At 45.1% G+C, this 25,593-nt stretch overlaps 1 protein-coding gene across 4 annotated transcripts; it reads left to right on the top strand.

The window, feature by feature from the left end:
* The first annotated feature begins 4,704 nt into the window (after nucleotides 1–4,704).
* pou2f1b (POU class 2 homeobox 1b) lies at nucleotides 4,705–25,346 on the top strand. 4 transcript variants are annotated; one of them, XM_049008356.1, is made up of 15 exons: nucleotides 4,705–5,296; nucleotides 12,636–12,701; nucleotides 12,960–13,051; nucleotides 15,690–15,785; nucleotides 17,989–18,156; nucleotides 18,250–18,358; nucleotides 18,464–18,555; nucleotides 18,845–19,018; nucleotides 19,207–19,348; nucleotides 19,857–20,002; nucleotides 21,531–21,704; nucleotides 22,336–22,441; nucleotides 22,665–23,001; nucleotides 23,095–23,183; nucleotides 24,095–25,346. In XM_049008356.1, the coding sequence occupies exons 1-15, from the start codon at nucleotides 5,251–5,253 to the stop codon at nucleotides 24,388–24,390; spliced, it is 2,133 nt and encodes a 710-aa protein (XP_048864313.1). In that variant the 5' UTR covers nucleotides 4,705–5,250; the 3' UTR covers nucleotides 24,391–25,346. The 4 variants fall into 4 exon arrangements, with proteins under 4 accessions (XP_048864313.1, XP_048864304.1, XP_048864284.1 ...); XM_049008347.1 differs by having other exon boundaries at nucleotides 18,241–18,358; nucleotides 21,534–21,704; XM_049008327.1 differs by having other exon boundaries at nucleotides 4,708–5,296; nucleotides 18,241–18,358; nucleotides 19,848–20,002.
* The last annotated feature ends 247 nt before the right edge of the window (nucleotides 25,347–25,593 follow it).

The following is a 25,593-nucleotide window of genomic DNA, read 5'->3' as shown; positions in this document are numbered from 1 at the left end:
AGCCTATGACTATTTGTATACGAAAGATTTAAATAACTTAATGACAATCAGTTGTTCCCTGCCCAGCGATCCTGAAAAGGATCAGCAGTTACAGATAATAGACAGATGGACAGTATTATCCGTTAAATGGGTACTATACATGTTTGTGAGCTTGTGTTCAGTTTCTCTCAGAAATGCTGTAAATGCTTTCGTTTCAGAGGTCTCCCCTCCTGATATACTACTGTGTTTCAAAGCACTGAAATCTGTCCCCATTGTATTCGTGCTCTGTTTATACTCAGTGGTGCTTCACCTGTGCCTTAAGCCTGCTTGTGGTATGTGCTCCCATCTCTCTCTCTATCCCACCGTCCTGCCCGATCTACCAGGTAAAGTCACGAATTTCAGTTTTTTTTTTTTATACTCAGAAATGTGAGTGCAGAATGGCGTGGTACAATGGATGAAAAAGACAAACAAACTGGAGTGAATGCGAGAGAAAAACTTCTCTTTATGATTTTGTATTGAATGTAAACATGATTCAGACGGAGGAAGCCGGCGCTACGATCCTGAGTGACAGCTTAAAGAGAGGTTATGACAATAGAGGCAGAGACAAACACACAGCTCTGAAGGAGAACGAGTCTACGAGCGCATCTGCACACGAACACGCAAAGGGCCCTGTGTGGACCATTATTATACCCGAACGCATTACAGACACACATCATTATGCCACAGAATGGGTATTCTCTCACTGTGCTCAAAGCTTCTCCACAAGTCCCCTGGAAACTTGCCCAGGCAGGGGAGTGAACAAAAAGCAGCCACCACAAAGATTTGTGTTACACTGAAGTGTTTATTAGTGTCCTTCACCAGTTCAAAGTAGCTTTTCATATGGTAAATAAATCGTCATGTTGGCCTTCAAATGTTCTTTTCAATTTCCTGTTACATGCTTATGATCACAAAGCAAGTCCTTAGAATCAGAGACAACCTACTACCGGGACTCTGTCCATTGTGTGAAACTATAGTTGGGTAAGGTTACACACAAAAATACCCCCCGCCCCCCTCAGGGCCACACCACCCCCATTCTCAAAGCGTCTTGGTGGGATGTGGTAGTATGTACGAGATGTGCTCAGTAAAGAAATCAAGAAATATACTTAGTGTTCTGGAGTCATTCAGTACAATACTGCATTCTTACTGCATTGTTACAGACGTACAACAGACCAGGAGACTGACATTATCATATACTCATCATGTGAGGTGCAGGAGAAAAATCGCTTTACATTGAAATGCAATTTCATAGGAGAGATCCAGCTTCCACTTCTTTCCGCACGGTGAACGTCGTGTAATGACGTAACACACTACATGGAGAACATCCTCTCGAATCTAGCCACAGCTCTCCCTTTAAATTGTTTATGTGTTTTTAGAGAAAGTAGAGAGAACCCACTTAGGCCGAGCTTGTCCCCACACTGAAGGACGCTCCTTATGAGTATACATGAACAAAAAAACGAACAAAATAAACAGTCCGGTCGTTCTGAAGAGCTCAGTGAATTCAAGCTTTGGACCATCATAGGATGCCACCTTTGCAATAAGTCAGTTTGTGAAATTTCAGCCTTATTAGATATTCCATGGTCAACTGCAAGTGGTATTATTGCAAAGTTTAGAAATAAGAAAAATTCAGCCACAAACCGGCAGACCATGTAAGGTAGCAAAGCGGGGTCGCCAAGTCCTGAGGCGCATAGTGCGTAAAAATCTTCAATACGCTGTTGACTGAGTAACTGCAGAGTTCCAAACTTCCTGTGGGATTAACCCCAGCACAAAAACTGTGCGATAGGAGCTTCCTGGAATGGACTTCAATAGCTAAGCGGTGGCGTACAAGCCTCACATCACCAAGCACTATGCCAAGCGTCGGATGGAGTGGTGTAAAGCACCCTGCGCTGGACTCTGCAGCAGTCGAGACGTGATCTGTAGAGTGACAAATCACGCTTCTCTGTCTGACAGTCTGATGGATGAGTCTGGGCTTGGCGGATGCCAGGAGAATGTTACCTGCCTGACTGCATATTGCCAACTGTAAAGTTTGGTGGAGGAGGGATAATGGTATGGGGTTGTTTTTTCAGGGGTCAGGCTAGGCCCCTTAGTTCCAGTGAAGGGAACTCTAAATATTTCAGTTTACCAAGACATTTTTATTCTTCCAATTTTGTGGGAACAGTTTGGGGAAGGCCCTTTTCTGTTCCAGCATGACTGTGCCCCAGTGCACAAAGCAAGATCCATAAAGGTAAGGTTGTGTGAGAATGAAAGTCTTCAATTCACTGGCTCACACAGAGCCCTGACCTTAACCCCATCAAACACCTTTGGAATGAGGCAGAACAAAGATTACAAGTCAGACTTTCACATACATTAGTGCCTAACCTCACATATGCTCTTCTGGGTGAATGGGCAAAAATTCCCCACAGACACACTGCAAAATCTTGTGGAAAGCCTTCCCAGAAGAATGGCAGCTGTTATAACTGCAAAAGGGGATACATTCCTATTCATGCCTATGGATTTAGAATAGGATGTCATACAAGTTCCTGTGGGTGAAATGGCGAAGTGTCCCAATATTTTTGTCCAGTCTCTGTTTGACTCTGGTCCGCTGCTATAGCTCTGCCACTAGGTGGCAGGATAAAGCTGTTTAACTTCTTTGAACACATGTTGGACGTATATGCTTCTTTTAATTCAGTTGCTGACCATTGAAATTTCTCCATAAATGAAATATGGAATACTCTAGAAAATACTTACGTATAGAGGTTAAAAAAGTAAAAAAGCAAAAAGTAGGACACATACTCAACAAAAATACGTGCTTTCAGTGAAATATGCAAAAACAAGACTATGAACAGTTTGCTTCAGAATTAGGACAACACAACATCTGTTAACTAATTAAAATGATAATTAAAAATAACTTGCAAGCTATGACTAAGTGAAAATAACATTTCGGCGTGTGTATTTGCGGTATGAGCGTGCGCTTCAGTTCGCTCGTCATTCCGCGCATATTAATAGTCATAGTGTCATTGTAAGCTGTAGATAACATTAACCTAACCATTTCATATGCCACTCGGCGTTTCAAAGTTATAAACGGACTTTGTTATATTCTCATGACCCCATAGGATTTCGGGGACACACTTAAAATGACAAAAATGTACCGCGGTGTTCTCCATCTCCCATAACCGCATTTCTCTGCAGTCACTCGACGATAGCAGTGGATGCATGATGATCTAGTCGGAAATCTGGAACCTTCAGGTCTTGTTTCTTTTGCAGGCAGCCGTGCTAAATCAGTAGAGCAGTTTGCTTCATGTAGGATGGTTGCAGGACATTAAACACAGACCACCAGGCTGCATGCACATCATTCATTCTATTGAGAAAGTCTGTTAGGCCTACGTGTCATAAGAAGATGGACAAGTCCATTATAATGACTGAATGGAATCTAACTATAGCAATGACAATTTCCCCCATCCATCCATCCATCCATCCATCCATCCATCCTTCAACCACTTATCCAATACAAGAACCCTCCTGGAGCCTATGCCAATCATCACAGAGCAGTTTTCATACCTGAATGCTTTTGAACTAGGTGTGAAAACTGGAGTATGCAGCAGAAACCCACGTGACACGGGGAGAACTGCACACTCACAGCAGTGGTGCGATTTGAGCCTCCTAAATGTGCGAAATATATTTGACTGTTGTGTTGTTTTGTGTTATTTTTGTGATTAAGACTGTTAGTTGAAGCCATATTAGTTTGTTCAGATTTTAATGTACTTAAATTCACACTTCGCATAGCCTACGTTTCAGGAAGTGGTCGTGGGTGGAACCCAGAAAAACATTTGCTCTTTACTCACAAACATTTAAAGAAGGCAGAAGTCCAAAACAGATGGCTTGAAAAACTGCAAGGGATGATGCACCACGCACTCAACTGTAAGCAGTGTAACTGCTGAAAACTATGATCCTCTATGGTTTGCTAAATGTATTATTGATTAACACCTGGGGTAGACGTCCTGGTCACTATATATAGGGAAAATGATTTAAGAACTAAACTTAATAAACATTATCCAAGATCAGTGCGGCCAGGACCTCAAATAGGATATCGAAAGTTGAGTACAAACTAAACGTACTGTAAAGTACGATTTAGACTGTGAGCACAGTATGACATAACAAAAACATATCAAAATCTGAATGAAATTTGTAGTTAAGAGACTATAACCCTTCACACGTTCCAAAATGCACATCTAGGCCTGTTACAGTTTCAGTACGCGATACTCTCTCAGAAGTCTATTAGTAGGGATCAGGGAATTATTGGCAGTTTTCCTAATGTTGAATATTTTTTTCTGATTTTGTCTTCAATTAAAATTAAAATTAGTGGAAACTAATAAAAAATGCACCATATTAAATAATCGTTGGTTGACAGATGGCAACATACACAATGTCCCGCTATGTAACTTGCACTTCATGTTGTGTATTATTTTACTAAATAGTCCTCAAGAAGCACATAAATAAGAATATCACTGGACACATATTAAAAGAACTTGAATCTTGGTATGAAAGTAAAGTGAACTGTGAAATCCGTACCATTAGAAGACAAACTACAAGTCTTCTAAAATATTACAACCGTTCAGAAACCAATTTTACATCCCACCATCCAATTCATCCATAACAAAAGAAAAAACGCTGTGACGGAATCGGTTCTTCATTAGTCAGTTAAGATAAGAATGATTTCCGCAGCATGTAATTAGCCTAATCCCACGCCCGAGCGCATCGTGAACGCGCAGCGTCTTCATTCAATGGACGTTTCCGGATACAATGCCATCTGACGTTTACTGCTATTTAAATACATTTAATTAATCTGGAATAAATTACAAAATTATACAAAAAAACGTGCAAACCCTAAGTGTTTAGCATCCGAATAAGGTTGAAATTGTTTAACTTAATATTTTTCAAAATATCAATTCCGTGTTGGATCTCTTTTTTGTTTTTGAAGTTCTTCAGATCTTGCCATCCATTTCCGATAGTCCTGGGAAAGTGTTCTTCTGCATAGATGATACAGCGTTTAATATTTAAAGTCCATTTTTGCCGCGCAGCGCTAACGACGGATGCCCCTGCACCCTGTTTCCCGCTTTCGCTTCACTTATAATAGAAATTATTATATATATAGATAGATAGATAATCTCAACAGCGAGACATAATGCAAATTGTTGTGGCGGCGCGGGGTGTGTAGTTTTCTATATCTGGGTTGGGATTTCTGTTTAAATATTCAAAATGGCGGACGGAGGAGCAACGAGTCAAGATGAGAGTCCAGGGCCAGGTAATCATTACTGCATTTTACATATTCATATTCATATTCAAACGCTCTTTCTCTCAAAGCCGATCGAGAAGGAGAGGGAATCAAAGCCCGGCTCTTTTGTGCATTTTCGGCCGTAAAAGTGCGGCGGATTGCGGTTAATTTCGCCGCTGCCTACCTGACTGCGATTCGCAGACAGGAAGCTGGGATTGCGGTGCAATAGCACATTTAAAGAGGGGGAAAAACCCCCATATCCACTTCTTTGTGTGATTAGGAGTCACTGGCCGCTGCATATTCATATTCTCGCCGACTTAGCATATTGCATTAGCAATACAACCGTGTTCTTTGTGTATTTGGTATGGTATATGTGGGCTGCAAAAAAAAAAGCGTGGTTAAATTGTTTGTTTAGTCGCCGAGTCTGGGTTAAGGGACCAGTCGTGCGGCTTTGTGCTCCGATCCGCTTTGTGATCCTTAACTACAGCTTACATATTCATTCGCCTGTCGACATGCGTCCACCCTGCATATTTTGTCATCGTATTTACATTGTAAATAATAATGACGGCGATAATAATATCAACAACAACAAAAAAACAGCCCAGGTACACCCGTGTTTGTGTTTTACTGTGATTGCGGCATAGCAGTATTTTTTCCTCCTCATTATGTCGTTTTGCCTCATCCTTTGTGCCCCGTTTTGCTGCAGGCGTGCAGCCCTCTACATTTGCCCGTGTTATTCTTAGCTGCAGAATAGTATTTTTCCAAAAACAATCGTATGTTACGGTACAATGTTATACATGATTACAAGTTAGTAGATGTATGTAATATATGTATCGGCATTGGGCGTACTTGTATTATTTGCTTTCAGTCGTTTCTGATCCTTTGAAGGTACGTAGTATGGCCATCGTGTGTGTGTGTGTTTTTACAGTTAATGGCCGTACGCGGAGTTGCAAGATGCCCCCTCCCACCGAGGGGCCACCAGATTTATTTATTTACCGTGCTTGCAATCCGAGCGGGTTTTTGTTGCAAAGGACGACTGTCACTGACGCTACCGGAGCTTTTTCTTGTTTGCTTGTTTTTCGTTAGACTGCGATTGCCCAGTTAACCCCCCGTCCTCCAGTTCAGTTTGTAGCAGTGTAAAATTCACGACTGCATGAAAAAGCGAGCAGCGGTAAATATAAACGACCCGCAGGCCTTAAAATAGGACTTTTCTCGGGGTGCGGGCTCATTACATGGAGCCTGCAAGCCCCGGGACCCCTGCGCTGCTCTGCCTTTGCAGTCTGTAAAGTTTTCCTTCCACCATCGGTCCATTCAGACGCTGCCTTTGCTTTTAACATTGCAACAAAGTAAATTCGACCTGCAAATGTATGCATAAGAAGAACGATAAGTCATTTCCTGTTCATAAGAATGATTTTGACTGCTTGGCCAGTCGTTCATGATTATAATTGTGATGCACTCTTTAACGCATGCATTCAGATCGCCCATAACGAGTATGCGAAGATGGCTGTACCCATTTCATACAAACCAGTTTTGCTGATTTGAACTAAACGTCCACATAGAAATAGTTAGAAGTTAGTTATAATATTGCGTATTTTTCTACGTTTTAGTCTGCCTAGTGATATTTGATCATAAACAGGAGTCGAGCAGTTTCTCCATGCCGGCTTGCGGTTCCGATGGCCGCGGTTCCAGCTGCTGTTTGTTTGCTTGCTGAATATGTTAAAACGTCTCATTAGAATGCCTAATTCGGGGAGGTTTATTTTATGTTAAATCTCCGCCTCTCATGTTTAATAATATTATATGCGGGGCGGAGGACCTCCAGTTTGTCCGCAGCCGGATTTCGCGCAGATCTGGGCGGACCGGTCCGCTCCGGTTGGCGGCTCCAGGGTCCGATGCTGCACACCGGCGACTGCGTCCGTCCCCTGGGGTCCTTAACTAGGCCGCAGGGTATACCTGTATATATCTTTTAATTCCTATCTTTTTACGTTGTGAGCGATTTAGTGATAAGTGTAAACGCATTCGTCACTCTTGGAATATATTTCTTTTATTAATAGAATCTGATAAGAAGATATATTTAATATGATTTGATCTGGTAGCCTATATTAGTTCAAGCTATTAACGGCCTTGGTCACATAGCAAATTATGTACTTCTGCGTTTTAATTCATGTAATGTTTTATGCTGCGCATGAAGGCAGTTTATTATGTTAAAGGATGTGTAAAAATAAATCCATGGCCTTCGGTGGATTAGGCCTATTAGGGCTATATAAGATGTACATGTCAAAGTAACGCACTTATTCCCTGTTCCTGCATATTTCTGTGAGGAGAGTTATGGTATTAAGTGCTTTGCTGTGAATTAATGTAGGCCTATCGCGCGATGAATGAGTAGTAGTAAATTCTCTTAGACGTACATAATGTAGTTTTTACAAACTACGGAAAACGGGGAAAGTGACAAACACTATTGTTAATCACGTCACAAGTAATCAGCATGCGTCATAACTAATAACTTGGGTAAAATGAAAAAGGAAAGCTATCTCTTAATTTTGGCTCATTAGTTTCGGTCCTCCTGTTGTCATCGATGTGGCATTTTATTTAAAGATATTTGTTAGCCATTTAGGCCTACTTAACTTTTTTTTTTTTATTTAATTTTTATTGTCTTCGGAAGTCACCAATGGGAACGAACCAATTTTCCGACACCACTGAAACAGTATTAGGTAAAAAGTCAGCATTTTAACTTGAAACAGACTTGGTGAGAATTTACATCTTGTGCTTTCAGCTGTTCATGGAGGACGTTTATATGTATATTTTTTTATATATATATATATATATATATATATATATATACACACACACACACACACACATACATATTTCAGAATTGCTTGACCCATGCAGGTACAGTTTTAATATGTTGGTGAATCTTCATGCATGAGAGTGATCTGCACATCCGAGGGAGACATCAAGCCACCTGTTCACGGGGAAGCAGATAACATCTTTCGCATTTTTATTCTGACCCCCCCTTCACCCCACCCATTTTTCCCGAGCCCTTTGTTCAGTTTCATAGTAGCAACAGCTAGCAATTTTTGTGCGATTTCTTTCGCTTTAACGTAATGAATGACTCGTGCAGACTTGTACAATGTTCAGACTTCGCTTGCAAGAGCTGAGTGTTATAACAGTTCTGTAGATCTAATCTGAGCAGTTGTGCGGAGCATAACCTACATGATTGTAACATTTAAATCAAGTGCATCAGTGTTATTTGGTAGTTAAATTGATTTTACTGTTTTTTTCTGCCTTACACGACATATGTTATCTTCCACTCGACAGAATGTACACTAAGTAATTTTAAATTCAGGGAAAAATCCTTCCTGCAAATGACATGACCATATAGTTTGGCATCTATTTGTATTCCTTTATCTTCATGATGAAGAAATGGGTAGATTATGACTCTCAGTGGAGGGTGGTCAGTTTGTATTTAATCAGTGTGCTGTTTTATCTGTGTAATTACCATCCCAAGTAAGTCCGGTCCTGCATGCTGGTCGTCGAGCGATTTGTCTGGACTCCCGGTTATGTGTGTGCTGTACCTGCGTGTTTTGATCAGAGGAGCAGAATCTGAGCCTGTTAATTATTCATTGGCTTTCGTCTTCGCTAACCCTAATTAACACTTTATGGAAAAAAACATGGCTGCAGGAACGAGGATGGAAATGAACACCCTCGGCTTCTCTCTCCTCTGCCATATTAAGGGTGTTTTGCATGTTTCAATTTGCATTTTTTGTATTTGAATACGATTAATTTCTTTGAGCATCTGTTCTTGGTACAATTTTTTTATTATTATTATTATTATAAAAAGCTCTCTTCCCTACACCACATTATTCCAAAAGGGCCACAATAAAGGTGGCCTAATTAATTGCTAATTTAAAATTCTATTAATTAATTCATTTGCATAATGCATTATGGAGTCTGTTTTTTTTTCCGCTCCACTAGCAGCCACAAAATGTAAATGTGTTTTTCTTTCTCTCCAACTTACCTGATTAGTCCCCTCATGTTTAAATTTATTGCTATTTTTTGGGGTGGTTGTGACAACAGGGACCAAGAGAGCTAGCTCTGCAAAGTGGGAAAAATGTAAGCGTTTGATGGACTTGTGGAGCCTCGTGTTCTCTCTCCTGTCATCGTACAGCAAGCACTGTAACTTATCAGCCAACCGATCACGCCACTGTGCGATACCTTCACACTGCGTGTGCGGTGCTGATTGGTTGTCATGCTGTCGAGGGCAGGACTGATGCATACTCTGACAGATTAGTTTGAATGTCTAAATTTCTGTCAAATGCAGCAAATGCACAGCATTCTTGTATTTGTGTTTTAGTCCCAAAAGGCATCATTTTTGTTTTGGTCACTTGGCCGAATTTAACACCTTAAATTCGGTTTTCCTTGATCTTAGTGCTTGATTTAGAGCTTCATTGTGAGTCAATGACCCCCCCCCCCCCCCCCCCCATGTGATGCACCTTTTAGTCTGGAGTACATTGATCAGCTCGCGGTTTTGAGGCCTGCGGATGGCGGACCGTGGACGTCGTTTACACGTGAGCCCTTCACCTCCCCCACCGTGATCCTTATCTCTGCGATACCTTTCACTGTCAGTCCTTGCTCTTGTTATGGTGTTTCTCCAGAGGTCACTTTGCATTACAAATGTGACCTTTTTGTTTCTTCTGGGTCGGGCACCCCCGCTCGTGCGGTACCGAGAGCTGGAAGACTGGCCGCTGTGAAATAATAAATAATGGGGGTCCCTGTATGTGTGAGAGATGAGCAGAGATCTGGGGTCAGAATTCATTACGGTTCTTACGGCTTGGGGGTACGGGGAGTGGGTGTCTGTGGGCGAATGGATTCCGTATGAATGCGTGTTTCTGGTTTCCTCTGTATACAGGTTATAATTCAGTCCACAAGAAGCTCAGCCTCAGTTTCGCCTCACCCCTGAGCAGAACCAGCAGAGCGTGATGTCCGTCATGATTCCTGTGCTGTAGCCCCCGCCTCATTCCCTTCACTCAGACTTCAGGAATGTGGGTCTTGCTGTGGAAGTCCCCCCACCCCACCCCGCCCATTCTCTCGCATTAATGGCCTCCTGATTCCAGGTGGCTCCTGTGTCTAGCCAAGCTCACATCCACCCCAAGCAGGAGTTAAAATGGATGAATGAAGGACGAAGGTGAGATGACGAAAGCAGAGTAGTAATGAGATGGATTTGTAACCTTTCTAAGGGAGGTGTCTCCCCCCCCGCCTCAGAGACTGAGCTAGAAAGTTGTATTAGGAGCTGGTTTGATGGAGCTGGGGCAGCTAAGCTCTGTACTGAATGGCAGACTCACTCGCCCCCTTTTCCTGGCCTTCAGGATAACGAGGGTCTTTTTCTTTTGGACCTGGACTCTCCTGTAGTTGGCGTGGTAACAGCTGGGTTGCCTGTCTGCATGTTTAAAAAAAAAAAAAAGAAACGACAAGCTCTTGACGGGCGACTGATGCTCTGAAGTGGTTTGTCATCAGTGCCCAAAGTGCATAATAAGTGGTGATGCATCTGCGTCATCAGGACTGTGACGCCTCACAAACATTTATTGACTTGGGTGCCATACCATCTTGCACACAGAGCTTTGCAATTTTATTTTGTGACTATGGTGGTTTGTAGCAGTGGAGGATTCTGGGCCGGCGTGCATCCCCCAGACCCCTGTGGTGGTTTGGGCCACGATCGTGATTGCCAGCGCATCCCGGGAACATCATTACACATCCCCCCCCTAATTACACCGCTCTGTCGCCTCTGCTAATTACTTCTGGCCCCCCATCCGTCACCACCACTCTGACTTGCAGTTTCACATTTTTATTATTTATTTATTTTTTTCCCCTCAGCAGTTCGTTTTATATATTTTTTTTGCCTTCCTACAGAACGATCCAATTAATATGGTAATGTTCTGATAAATATTTATGGGGCATTTAAATTATGCAGAAAGCTTTCGGTGCCGAGGCGCTCACGGACTTCAAAGCGCCCTTTGCACGCTAACGAGGAAAGGCCGATTTGCATAGAGCTTTAATCAGCTGCATACTGATTAAGGCTCATTATGGGAGCTGCCAGCTGCAATCTTTGTTTCTGTTTTTTTTTTTTTGTTCCCCCAATTCTTTCCTCCAAACTCCCCCCGCCCCCCCCCCCCCCCCCCAACCCATCAGAAGAGAACTTTTCCCGCTCTGGTAGTCGTGACAATCGTGCTTTTCTGTGAGAGGCAGCGCGTTGGACGAGCACTGCCGGGACCTGCACGCGCACAGAAGCAGGGATTCCACATCTCACCCATGTCCTCCTCCCTGCCCACCACTCACCCCTCGTTCTCTGCTGATTTTGCTGGCCTAGCAGGTGCTCTTTGAGGATTTTTTTTTTTTTTAACGCCCCTCCTTGGTCTTCCCTGGAGTTGGTGGGACGAGGCCCGGAGCAGGCTGTCTGGAGGCAGGCTGTCCCTGTGGGTGAGCGATTCCTGTGTTTCTGGTTCTGTGTGTGTGTGTGTGTGTCTGATTTTCCTGAGTGTGAGGCATCGTGCTTTTTTTCGTCGGTTATGTGCTACATTCTCATACCCTGGCGTCCCCATGTGATCCCATGTGCCGGTGTGAGACCTTGCTGTGCACCTGGGCATGGTTCAGCCCATAGAGATCTCTGTGCCTTTCATCACCACCTTGCCACGAAGCGGTTGACCGCCGGGGGCCTGTCTGCTGACGTCGCTCGGGTCCCCGTGGAGCCCCCGCTTGCATGGCTCTGTGCCATAGTGCTGCCATCTGGACGCTTCTGAGTCATCCTCTTTGCTCTTCCTTCAGAAGTAAAGTGTTCTTCTCGTCTCTGATGGCACTTGGGTGCTGTAAGGCCAGGAATAAATCTCCGAGGACCCATGTGGGCCGAGCAACCTGAGCAAGAGCGAACCTGAGCTGTTCTTTTCCATCTGTAAGGTTCAGGAACTGTCACGTTTGCATTGTATTCTAGGGAATTCCATTCAGGTTTTGTCAGGGTCAAAGGTCAGAATGGCTGCTGTGAAAGTTAGCTGTTTATTTAAGCTGCTTTGCACTGACCTGTGATTGAGTATTGAAAGGTTTTTTTGTATGTTTTTCTACTTGGTTCCGTACCTGACGTTGGTATTTTTAAATCTGTCGCAGCATTGCCGGGTAGTCGTGTTTTTTGCAGGTGGTTTCCCCAATTCTGGGAATTCGCGATCTTCGTAACCATCCCCCGGATTGGGGCAGCGATGGGTCGTGTGCCTCGTGTAGCTGACGTGCGTGTTTAATGCTGACTGTACCGCTCTGTCGTCATACGCCTGGGTCAGGGCGAGCTGAACGGCCATCCCCGTGAACCTTTGTCTTCTGCCTCTTCCAGAGTCGAGAATGAGTGATCCGTCTGAGCGGACTAAGGACGCCATGGAGAGCAGGGACGGAAATGCAGGTGAGTCACCTGCAAAGGAACTCCTCGATTTAATTTATTTTCCCCCCGTCTTGAGGTTGACCGTCGAGGATCCGTTAGTTCACTTGACGCTTGTGTTCGGATTTAAAATGGAGGCGCTACTGGATGAACATTTGGTTGGAAGGGATGATGATTGAATTTGGCCGATGCGTGGGAGTGGGCTGTATTGGCTTTGGCAGGCCTTGTGCTAGGGCACTATTTTTTGATCCTTTACCCCACCCTCCCCCGCCTCCCCTCCAGGTGCCCAAACAAACGGACTGGACTTTCAGAGGCAGAGCTCGCAAACAACGAGCACCATTACCAACGCCCACACGCAGGCCCTGCTGCAGCAGGTAAGGCCCCTGCATAGCCGCGCTCCCCTGCCGACGTGCCACAGCTTGTCGGCGAGGGCGGCGTTGAGAAACAGCTCTGTGGAGCCATTAGCGGGAAGAATACTGGTCAGCCCCCCCCCCCCCCCCCCCCCCCCCCCCCGCCCTTTTCGGTTTACTGTGTGGTGTGTGTCTGGGTGGGGGGGTGGAATGCAGCCACAGAAGGGTTTAAAATGACTAGCCAAGAGAAGCTCACACAGTTTCCATGGCAAACACTTTGTTGCCTTGGTGCTATGGCTGGTAACAGAGTGGCCCATTTTTTGTGCTGGGTGCTTATTATCTCGGGGACGAACGGGAGCAATCAGCACGATATGCTAATCGGCTCTTCTGCAGTCACTCAGAAACAGGTGGCAGAGGGTATGCAAATCAGCGCAGAATTTACATGCTCTGCATAACCAGCTTTTAATTAACATACCCCCCCCCCCTTAAAATTCCTGTGGGCCGTGGCTTAAAAAGCTTTTAATTTCACTGTTTGAAGCCAAATAAAGTCGTGAAATTGCTTTCTAAAAACGAGGCATTTAAAGCTGTTTAGAATTCATCTTTTGTATGCCTTTGTTTGATACACCCGGAGGCTGTGTGTGTGTGTGTGTGTGTGTGTGTGTGTGTGTGATGTGCATATTGCATTGTGGGGACAAATGTCCCCACGATGGGATAAAATCTTTTATTTTGACGTAGTGGAATCCATTTTTTCCTCACCCCACGAGGGGAAACTCGGTTTTAGAAATATCTGTTACTGCGATCATATTTTCTTTGGTTACTTAGTTACGGATGGAGCTGGGTCAGGGTTGAAGGTGCCACATAATGCAGTTTTTATTTTTATTGTTTATTTAAAAAAAAATTCCGATGTCTACATAGAAGGTATGTGAACTTGGTTTGGTCAAAAAATGTCCGGTAGTGGTTTTACAGGCCTGTTTACGATCCTATAATTTGGCCCTAGAATTAAATGGGCTGTTTTCCATTAATTGGTGGGCTTATTAATATGTTCATGAGCTGTGCTCTGATTGGGTGGTTTACAGTGAGGCATTAAGATGGCTCACACAGAACCAACATAGATCACTACAGGCGAGGTGAAACATGAAGCGTTTAGGCATCCAACCGTATATGTTTGTATCAGAGGAGGAATCAGATGTTGAGGAGCAACCAGTTGCTTGGAAATTACAAATGAATGCTACTGTAATAGTCCCACTTCAGCCTAAGCAAGGCGTTTGCATCATCAGAACTTACTGTCACGCAGCAAGTGATTTTATGATGCTGGCTACATCGTGTGAATTTATCAAGAATTTCGAACAGCAAGCTGTTCTGCTGTAAATCTCTTTATTTTTTACACCAGTGTCGATTATTTAGCAAACCAAAAGTAAGCTATGGGCAGTACAGAAGCATACTGTCAATATCAGTATCACTGACTTCCTTTGTTTGCTACTCTGCTGCTAAACTGGGGTATGTTTTCTGAAAGGTTTAGCTGCTAGCAGCATTAGCAACTTGTATAGTTAGAACCATGCAACTGAAAGGTTTCAAAATCATGCCTGCTGATACTTTGGTTCCTTGGGAAAGAAGATATGAAAAGTTTCAATATCCCCGTTATAGGTTCGAAGGGCATGTGCAGCTTGCCATTTTTGCTGTTATCCTCACAATATATGTGGACCTGTTGAAATTCAAATGCGCGTGTCCATTGAGCTTGAAAGGGGGCTGGCATATTGAAAACTTGGGGGCGTGGTTAAGATTGTTGCTTAATTAACAGTGTAGGAATTTCAAAACAGCCTGTTTCACTTCCTCCTTTTGCATATTCAGGAATTAAATTTGGCGTCGTTTGAGATTCACAGTATGTCAGTAGCATGTACTGAGCTCTCCTTTTTCAGCTATGACGAGGTAAAGTCAGATTTTCATTCTATGGCACCTGCAAGGTTGTCATTGTTGGGATTAAGGTTTTTCCATAGAAATGAACGGATGATCTCCACGAAGATGTGGAAAGTGTGTGTGTGTCTCTGAGAGAACAACATCTATCCACTGTCACCTTTTAACCTTTTAAGTCTCTCTGACTTTGCTTTTCCTTGATTAGTTGTCTTGTTTGGCTGTTGAAACAGGGCTACAAATACTGGTCTCTTAGAAATAGTAAACTTGCGAAAATAGTTCCTTTGTGTTTTTTTTTCTTCCACCTATAATGTGGTGCTTGAGCTCCCATGCTGCTCACGATTAACTGGCAGACCATTCATAGTGAATGCTGAAGGCTTTTACAGTGATTAATGGGACCCTAACTACCCTACAGGTACAGAAAACTGCACCCATTTAACTTGCTGGTAACTTGCCCATTATGCACGTCCCCAATTTTTAACCATTTGGGCAAAGATGATTTTTCAGTTTGCGAAATTGGAGCCAGTACAAGTTTATATGATTTAATAACACGTGACCAGAATGTAGATAGGTTGGAGTATTACTAATGTTTTAAAATATTAAACTTCAGCTTGAAGTCTGTCGGCAAAAGGTAGTAATTCCCCGTGATGGCAAGCTGCTATTCTCTGTCAGGCCTGAGCTGAGCCAGATGCTAGATCCTGCCGAGCCTTTGCCTCCCCAAGGTCACTGACCTTACCCTGTGTTTTGGTTCTAGTCTAAGTCAGGGGAAGCAGTGGAACCTCCAGCCTCCAGCCAGCAGGGGGCGTTGCCCCAAACGCAGCTGATGTTGGCCGGGGGACAGATCACTGGAGTAAGTGGCATGCTGCTCACCCGTGAGCCCAGGCCCATGGCTGGCCGCTGTGTTTGAGAGCATGTGCACTGGTGTGCCCCATTTTTAACTCGTGTCATTTGTTTTCCACCTGCTGCCAAGCACATTGGGGCAAATCTCACCTGCTGCGCATGGAGTTTGTTGTGCATGTCAAACTGCCATTGATGAGTTTTGCAGCTGCAGTGTGATACAGGCACGGCCCAGCAATTCCCCCTTATTCAGCTGGCGGCCATGTTTTCCATGGATGACTTTTGGTCAATGCAAAATTTAGAGGTTGAGCTTAACCCTCAGGGGTCTAGAGGTAGGGAACACACTTTCACTGACTGGGGCATGATCACACATTTCATTCATTATCATAAACTTAAGTCATGGCTTATTTGTTTTAGCATTACACTCAATTTTAATGTATATTGGAAATATGTCAGATTTATGTTTGCAATCTGATATCGAAGTATAGACATTGCAAAATGCAGTTTGGAAACATTATAAAAATACATAGTAAGCGATGGTGGAAGTTTGTTTTGATCCCAGATATCTGATCACCAAAGTCTTGGCTACATGAAGATGACTAAATGGTGTAGTTGCAACATTCAGTTGGATAAATCAATAAGAAAAATCTAACTCGTTTCACTATTTCTGGGCTCCTTCCATTGAATATGTAGGGTCTCATGTGTATGCATGAGCCATTCACACCTGGCCACATCCCCCCCCCCTTTATAGCACTGATGGGGATGTATCTGGATCGCATTTCACCATTGCGTTGTTCATCAAATTAGCATGCGAATGCGATTTCAATGCGCAGTAATGCCGCTAGTGCATTAGAATGCGAATAGTGATCTTCAGGTGAGGGAGGCACTACACGCCCCCGATGCAGGTAGAACAAGTAGAGGTGCCATGATTTCTTTTTTTTGCAATTTAACCTAATTGTAAAAACTTTAATACTTCCGACAGTGGATGTTTTGATAAGAAGGAAGATTATGGATATAGTCAGTGTTTTTTCATGCTTCTACATAAAGATTTAAGCAAGATATAAACTGAAATAGACGCAAAAAGTACGCTGCATCGCCGAGGATGTGCTCGTCCCCCGAGGGTGGCGAATGTGAATGTGTGCTGTTTGCTGAAGGTGAATATAAAATTTTGCTTCTGTAAATCGACTTTTTGAGTCTCGTGTATTTGTGTGTTCCTTGCGAAAATTGATCTTTTTAGGGAAAGTCCTGTATTTGTGGAAAGCCAGACTGGACCTGTATTTTGGTCATTTTGGAATGGAATCGGTACATGGTGATGCTGCCAGAAAGATGGAGGTTAGCTCTGAAAAAGAGGCCTGACTTTGCATTCAGAACAACGTGCTGGCCAGTCTGAATAAAAGCTGGGCAGGAATGGGGGGGGAACCGCGTTCATATGAGGCACAAACTGCACACACCTGAGCTCTGGGCATCGAGCCCACGCATCAGTGACTCCAGGTCCATGGGGTGGCATGAGGTTTGTGGCCAGTGGATGGTGTTCGCTCGCCCTCAGCACACCCCGCCCCCCTCACGGCACCCGTGGAGCTGCCCCCACTTTCCAAGGCCGTGCGGTCGCCTGGTAATGATTTCCTGGAATCGTGATTCATTATCTCCCAGCATGCTCGTTTGCTTTCATTACTGTAACGAGTATGGGGTAGCCGCGCTGCCCTGCCGATTTTCCTATAACCCACGCGGCAGGGGACTGGGGGGGGGTAACAGAAGACAGGCGGACCATGTGACCCTGGCTGGGGATGAGCGTGGGGGGGGATAGTGCCTCCCTAGTGGGCTCTCTCAGAGCTCAGCAAGCCATGTTCTCCACGATGTCCTGGGTGTCTGTCAACTTATTTCACAGCCATGGGTCTGACCATAATAATGGTCACACTTTTTTTATATATAAATTTTTATCTGACACATTTATCCAAAGCTACTTACAGTAGAGGGAAGTGCTACAATTTACATGTGCTCCCTGGGATTTGAACCCACAACCTTTGCATTAATACACTGCATAATTTTGAGTTACAGCAGCGTTTGGGACAAGCTTCCGAATAGCTGTTTTGCTTCTTGTCTCATTCTATTACTTTTCATTTCATTCTTATTTTCATCTTTGCTCTCTTTCTAACTGTATTTCTGTTTTTTCCCCCCAAGAGAAATTGATTCTGACTCGCATGTGACTCCCCTTCCAGTTGACGCTGACTCCTGCGCAGCAGCTGCTGATCCAGCAGGCCCAAGCCCAGCTTCTGGCAGCAGCCGTGCAGCACTCGGCCAGCCAGCAGAGCACCACCACTGGGGCCACCATCTCCGCCTCCGCGGCCACGCCCATCACACAGATCCAGCCCATTCAGATCACACCTGTAAGCATCTTATTGTGTTGCATGTGGCCTCGTTTTAGTAGCTTGTGTCTATGGTGATGTTTTTTACCTCCTTGTGATATGGAGGACCTGCAGCAGTTCCAGCAGCTGCAGCAGTTTGTGTTGGTGCAGCCGGGTCACCCCATCGCCGCGCAATTGCAGCCGGCGCAGTTCATTATCTCGCAGACGCCGCAGGGGCAGCAGAGTATGTGTTCCCGCCTCCCAGCCTTGTTTATATTCGGATGCTCTTACCTCTTTTTTTTTTTTATTTTTTATTCCTCCCCTTGAACTTACTCTTTTTCTGACACAGGTCTTCTGCAAGCTCAGAATCTCCTAACTCAACTACCTCAAAGCCAAGCCAACCTCCTGCAGACTCAGCCAAGCATTGCCCTTACCACACAGGTCAGGGACTACAGCTCCCATAATCCCCCTCCTCAAACGCTCCTCCTGAAAACACTTCATAGACTTGAAGCTAAATGCAGTTTCAAATAATGCAAATTTGTGGGTGAAATATTTTGTATTGCGGCATCCAGTGTCAAAAGGAATCTGTGGCACCCAGATGGATGTGGTACTATAATTCTGCGAGTCTTTTAACACTCTTTGAAGCGCTCGCTAAAATTATGCGGACAATACGTGATACTTGAATTTGCAATTTAAAAATAAAGGCTCTAACAATCTCTCGCCCCTTCAGCCGGCGACACCGACGCGCACGATAGCTGCAACCCCCATCCAGCCCCTCCTACACAGCCAGACGACACCAAAGCGAATGGACACGCCCAGTCTGGAGGAGCCCAGTGACCTGGAGGAGCTGGAGCAGTTTGCTAAGACCTTTAAGCAGAGGAGGATCAAGCTGGGCTTCACTCAGGTGGGGTCCTGAGCGTCAACCTGGGTTCAGGAGGGTTCAGTCTGGGTTTGTTAGGTTGTAGCTGGAGGTCATCAGGCCAGGCTTTACTGATCAGAAGGTTACAGGTTTATATGAGAGGGGCAGGTATTGCACTCCTGGGAACATCTGGGGTGCTCATTTTTCATGCGTTCACTCTGCATCACTCGCAGGGGGATGTGGGACTGGCCATGGGAAAACTGTACGGAAATGATTTCAGCCAGACCACCATCTCGCGCTTCGAAGCCCTGAACCTGAGCTTCAAGAACATGTGCAAGCTGAAGCCGCTGCTTGAGAAGTGGCTGAACGATGCAGGTTTGTCCCTTCTCTGTTTGCTGCGGTCACATGATTCCCCAGCAGCAGTCTGAGGGTTTGGCCTCACCTAAGCTTTGGTTACGTCCATTTTTGGCCTTTTATGTCCAGTGTCCGCTGGTCGCGCTGGTTAAGAGTGACTGAACAAAGGAGGTGGGTGGGGTTACAGTGTCCTGCCAATCACAGTTTGGTTTAACTCTTGAAAAACAAATTGGGCTGCCGTTTTAGAACTGACAACCTTTCTGGGGAACTTTGAGGGCTAAAGCCTTTAGGTTCTGGTACTTGCATTTAAAACTACTTAAAATACAGAGTCATTGCAAGTTGGTATAGTTTTGTTTCTGCGTGTGTTTACTCTGTTCACTGTGAATGGTGCCAGTGGCTGTTTTACTATGGGGAAAAGACGTGAGGTGCCGGGCCGCCTGTAGCCATGGTGACATGGTGTTCGCCCACGGCGCCCCACATTCAGGTTTTTACCTGCCTCCCTGTGTCTGTGTCCCCACTGTGTGTGCAGAGAACCTGACCTCGGACCAGGCCCTGTCCAGCCCCAGTGCCTTGGGCTCCCCGGGCCTGGGCATGGAGGGCCTGAACCGGCGCCGCAAGAAGAGGACCAGCATCGAGACCAACATCAGAGTGGCCTTAGAAAAGAGCTTTCTGGAGGTGAGTGATATTTCCTGTCACACGCAGGCATCCAGGTGAAGGGAGTTTGTAGAGTACAAGTGAGACAGGGCTTGTTTCACGAGCATAAAGCTGTCAAGGAGCCAGCTAGGCATGGTTATAGTTAGGCTGGGCTTCCAGTGAAGGACCAGTAACGGAGAGCTTTGGGGACTGAAGTGGTGTTCTAGACACACAAGTTATCAGTAACTTTTTGGAGATTCTTATGAGTTATTGTGCTACTTTTAATTTTCATTTGCTCTGATTAGTGGTGTCATTTGCTTAAAAAAATCCTGTTAATCACACTAATAGGCTGTTTTTAAAATGGTGTTTGCTTGTATTTTTTGGATGATGATCTTAGAACTAAGAAATGAATGGAAGACTGGTAAGAGGAATCAAGTATATGTATATTCCCATTCTGCTTTTAATTCTGTTTTTGAAAGCATTTTTGAACAGAGAACACTTAAGTTGCTTGATTCATCCGAATTATACGAGTGTTTTTAGTGCAAAAGTTATTTAACGTAAAATATCTTATTTTCAGCTAATAGAATCCCTACTATTTTAAGTAATTTTACAACATTAATTTTGAGAAATCTAGTTAAGTAAAATGATTGCTTGTAGTCTTTTATTTCCAAAAAGGATACCATAAACGTAACACTAAAAGAACAACCTAGTTATCAGCAATTTTTTTTTTTTACGCTAGCGGTCAAAATTAGAAAACAGTTGCATTTTGAAATTTACTCCTTATCTGAATTTACAGTTATCCATGAATTGAAGAGATGTTTTTTATGGCATTTCCTCAGTGAAAACTCTCACAGCACCGAATAAAAGGCTCCTCAGTCAGTGTAAACAGAACCCAGGCATTTGCTCATGTTTATGTCTTCACATGTGTGTTTGGACCCAATAACTACTGTTAGATTATCCTGTCGCTAGCGTATGAATAGTGCTATTTGCAAATGGGTGGGTGTTCAGTGCTGCTTCATGACTCAAGCTCCAGTCAGTGACTCTTGATCATTATATTCTTCTTACAAAGCTCTGAAAATATATTTAGTTTCTATATATATATATATATTTGAAAAGTAGACTGTTCAAGGTTTTTGGGGGAGTTTTTTTATGCCTCGAAGACAAAAACTTGCAGCAGCTTTTAGATGGTTTAAGATTCCAGTTCGTACACTCCAGAGGATTAATTTGTCTTCGGCAAAATAGTGCGTTATGGTTTCCAGATTAATTACAAGCCTTCACGTGTTGTCATGCCTGTTGACAGCACAGTTCTAATGCTAAATTTGTGATTTTTTTTGTTTGTTTTTTATTTGATTCTGAGCAAAAGCACACTTAATACCTAAATAAATTGATTTAAACATTTTTTGACTGCTGAAGACTCGGTGTTCAGTACTGTGATCAGCTCGTATGTTCTTGATGGTTTGACGTTGCATGATGTCAGGTGGGCAGCCGGCTTCAAACCTGGAACGCGGACCTCTGACCTTTGACCCCCCGTAGTGAAAGTGGACCGGTGGGTCCCTTTATGCTCTTTAAGCAGAACCAAAAACCTACCTCTGAGGAGATCACCATGATTGCCGACCAGCTGAACATGGAGAAGGAGGTGATCCGCGTGTGGTTCTGCAACCGGAGGCAGAAGGAGAAGAGGATCAACCCCCCCAGCGCCAGCAGCACTCCCATCAAAGCGATCTTCTCTCCGTCCACCCCCTTGGTACATTAAAGGGCCTTGCTCAAGGCTTTGGACAGTGTTGCAGGAGCAGTGGGCTGAGTTGTTGGGGGGGGGGGGGCGCTACTGCACGTTCCCAAAATTACTTCCACCACTCCCAGCTTGGCCCAGCTCTGGGACAACTTTGTGACCTCACTCTAGTAGGGAATGTCTAGGATGTAATGTACTACCAACCAAATTAAAACAAGGTCCCCACTGCTGTCTGGGGTTGCAGGGCTGTCAGATGGAGGACAGGTTCATCACAACCACCAACTTTCTATCAGAAAATTGGTAGAAATAACTTTGCCCACAGCTCTCTTGTGCACGGACTCCTTCCCATCCTCACTGTTGTTTTTGGTCTTTGTGTTGAGTCGCTCAGCAGCTTAAATGCCTAAAACTCAAAGCTCCTTCACTGTGTCCCGGGCGACTGTCCACCCCCTCCTTCAGCCCTTGTGCTGATTGTTGTTCCTTTCTCAGTCCATCTTCTCCGTCGTCTTTGCCATCTCTCGGAGTCTGCTGTATTTATTTAACATGAGCGATCAATTTTGATTTGCAATAGAAGTGGTAGCCAAACAATATCAGTATGAGCATCGGTGGAGGCATTCCGTGTCGTCACTGTCCCTCGTCTGTGTCCCAGGTGCCCAGCACGGCCAGCCTTGTCACCAGTAACCCACCGACCACGTTGACTGTAAACCCAGTTCTGCCTCTCACCAGCATGGCCGCCACCAGCCTCGCTTTTACAGGTAGCTGGATTTTCCACCTTGGGCCAAGGAACATGCACGTTTCTAGTGGTAACCGTTACCACGGTGATGATTGTTTACCATTCAGAAGCTCACTGAGGACCTGTGAGTGTCATTTGCCCACAAAGTTTGAAGTCCATGGTGGTTTAACAGAGAACGTCTGCTCTGGGGCTTTGAGTGAGTCTGTAGCCTGAAGTGAGCTTCTAACGTTTTCCTGCTGTTCTAGGCACGACCCCTGGGGCAGCGACCACGAACACGGCCTCGGTCATCTCCACGGTCCCCATGGTGACTTCTGCTATGGCCTCCCCTTCCTTGAGCCCCTCCCCAACGGTGCAGGCAGCCACGGAGGTGGGCGGAGCCCACGAAACAAACACGGATACACATGTGCCCTCCTCCCTGGCACCTACGCTGGGCGCCGGACAGGTGATGGTGACTGCATCGGGTCTCTCGGCTGCCCTGCAGGGTGCCGCCCAGCTGCCCACCAGTGCTGGACTGGCTGCCATGGCGGCCGCCGCTGCCGGACTCAGCCCGGGCCTCATGGCGTCCTCACAGTTTGCTCCCGGGTGAGGTCACACGCTGCAGTGCAAGTCACGCCTCCCCCAGCCGTCATGCCGTGACCCTCATCCTCTACGGTGTCCGTCTCTCTCTCCTTGCAGGGGAGCGCTGCTGAGTCTGGCTCCCAGCGCCCTGGGCAGCGCACTGAGTCCGGCCCTTATGAGCAACAGCACGCTGGCGACCATCCAAGGTGTGCAGGCCAGACTTTTAACCAAGAACTACATTACCCATGTCCACAGTGATTGTTTCCATGGTTACCAAATGCCAGCCCCCCTCCTATTTTCAGTGGATCGTTTAGCAGTCTGAGGCTCAGATTGACTCTGCAGTCCCCAAACTTTATAGCTATCACAGATATCTGCACTGTCAGAAAAAGGAGTACCACTTTGTACCTTTGTTTGTCACTGGGGCCGTACCCTGAAGGGTCTGCCACTTGTACCCTTAGGTATAGGGAATTGTACCTTTTAAGGTACAGAAATACTCTGAGGAACATTTCTATACCATTGATGGTACATGAATGCTGTTTATACCTTTGGGATGTTCCTTTTTCTGTACCTTAAAAGGTACAATTACAAGGGTTCTGCCCCAGTGACAAGGTACATATTTTTACCATTTTTTTTCCTGAGTGCACATGACACATCTCCATAGTCGATTGCCTCCTGTGTTGCTTGTTGTCATGTCGACCCTTTTGGTTCATACTACAAGGCTCTTCAAATCTGGCCCTCAATTCCATATCCAGGCCTTGTTTTCAATCTTCCAAGGTAGTTAGGTTATTGATTCTGATTGGCCAGAGGCTTCACAGGTAAAAGAAGGCTGGAAAGTCGGTAGTGCTTGGCTGTTGAGCACTGTGATTCAGAGGCGGAGGTTTCAGGTCCAGAGAGTACAAATCCAGACCAAGATTTTGTTTCAACCAACCAGTTGAGTACTCTGTGACTGTGACTCTTTATTCTCAACTGGTTGGTTGAAACAAAATCTTGGTCTGGATTTGTACTCTCTGGAACTGAAATCTCCAGCTCTGCTGTGATTTGATTAGCCCCAGCATACTGATTCTTCGACAAATACATCTGTGATCGTGACAAACCCACTCTACCGTCTCCTTTCCAGCTCTGGCCTCTAGCGGCAGCCTTCCCATCACCTCTCTGGACGGCAGCGGCAGTTTGCTCTTCGCTAACGCCAGTGCAGGCAGCACTCCCAACCTGCTGACGGCTCCACTGTTCCTCAACCCTCAGAACCTGTCCCTGCTGACCAGCAACCCGGTTAGCCTGGTGTCTGGGGCCGGGGCCGGGGCCCTTAACCTGCAGGTCACCACGGCGACCGCGCACGGTGACTCCCAGCATAGCAGCGGAACCGTCACCACGGCACCCGCCGCCACTATCACCACTGCCTCCAAGGCCCAATGAACTCGTGGCCACGCCCCTTGTGCGTGTCCCCCTCCCTTCCCCGCCTCCTTTCTCCTTATTTAATACTTCTGCTGCCACCAAAAAGAAAAAAACCTACTGAATTTATTTTTTTATATAAGGCTTTATTCTCTTTTAAGTATTCTTTTAAGTATCTTTATTCTTTTATTGTGCCAGGATCTAAGGTTTTTTTTAATTGTTGTTTTTTTTTTCTCCCTTGCCATTTTTAATCATTTTTTTAATCATTTTTGGTGAGGGTGGGGCATGTGCACAAATCACTTGACGCCCTGTTGCCATGGCGATTGGAGACTGTCCAAACAGACTCTTCACACAGCACTCCTGTGTGCAGTCCTGGCACAATCCGGGGAGAAAAAATAGCATTTCCCTAAATTATCTTTTTGAGCGTACCTATTTTTTTTTCTCCCCTTCACCCAGAAAATCAATTATCGTTCGAACCAAAAAATGTGAGACATGCATTCGACTGAGTGACCTCGTCGCTGAGGTCGACGTCATTTCCGTTCAGAATACTGCTTTTTAATGGTGAACTTTCTTTTGTTTATGGTCTGTCATACTGGCTCGTTACACTGTTTTATACCAGAGGTCTAAAGGATAGGGTTAGGGTTCTTTCATTGCTGAACTCATTACTGCGTTTACAGATTTGTGTGTGTTTGTATGGGGGTGTACGGTGTTTGTGGGTGATTTACCGTCTGAGTTGCATTAATCTCTGTAAAAAGCTGAAACGCGGTTAGAAGGCTTTAAAACGTCAAACCGGTGCTGCCGCTGTTCCCCGTGTGGCCATAGGGGGCGGCACATGTGAGTTTGCCTCCTGAGACGCCTGCCAGTCACCATCATCGCTGGCGTCCCTGCCGTTTGTCTCCATATACACTGATCACTTTTGTTTCAAAGTAGCTTTAATAATACTAAGAGCTTTATGGTGGCAAGTGTGTCACACTGCTTCTGTGGGGGGTGGGGGGGGGGCTTTTTTGGGGTGGGGGTGTTGGAGTGGACACTCATAGCTTTAGTGAATGTGGAAAATATCAGTAAGGGCAAAGTGTTTAGTGATGAGGTGGGGGCATTCTGACCTGCTGATTGGTGGTTCACGTTGATTGATTTGGGGGGGGGGGGACATAATGCCATTTCTGGCCCTTCTGAAGAGTGATGTTGGTTTTGTGAGTTTGGTCCCAGTTTTTGTTACTTTCTTGTTTT

The sequence above is a fragment of the Brienomyrus brachyistius genome, chromosome 1 (assembly GCF_023856365.1).
Source record: "Brienomyrus brachyistius isolate T26 chromosome 1, BBRACH_0.4, whole genome shotgun sequence".
Classification (NCBI taxonomy): domain Eukaryota; kingdom Metazoa; phylum Chordata; class Actinopteri; order Osteoglossiformes; family Mormyridae; genus Brienomyrus; species Brienomyrus brachyistius.
The sequence above is the reverse complement of the archived record's forward strand: the minus strand, read 5'-3'. Positions and strand labels throughout refer to the sequence as shown.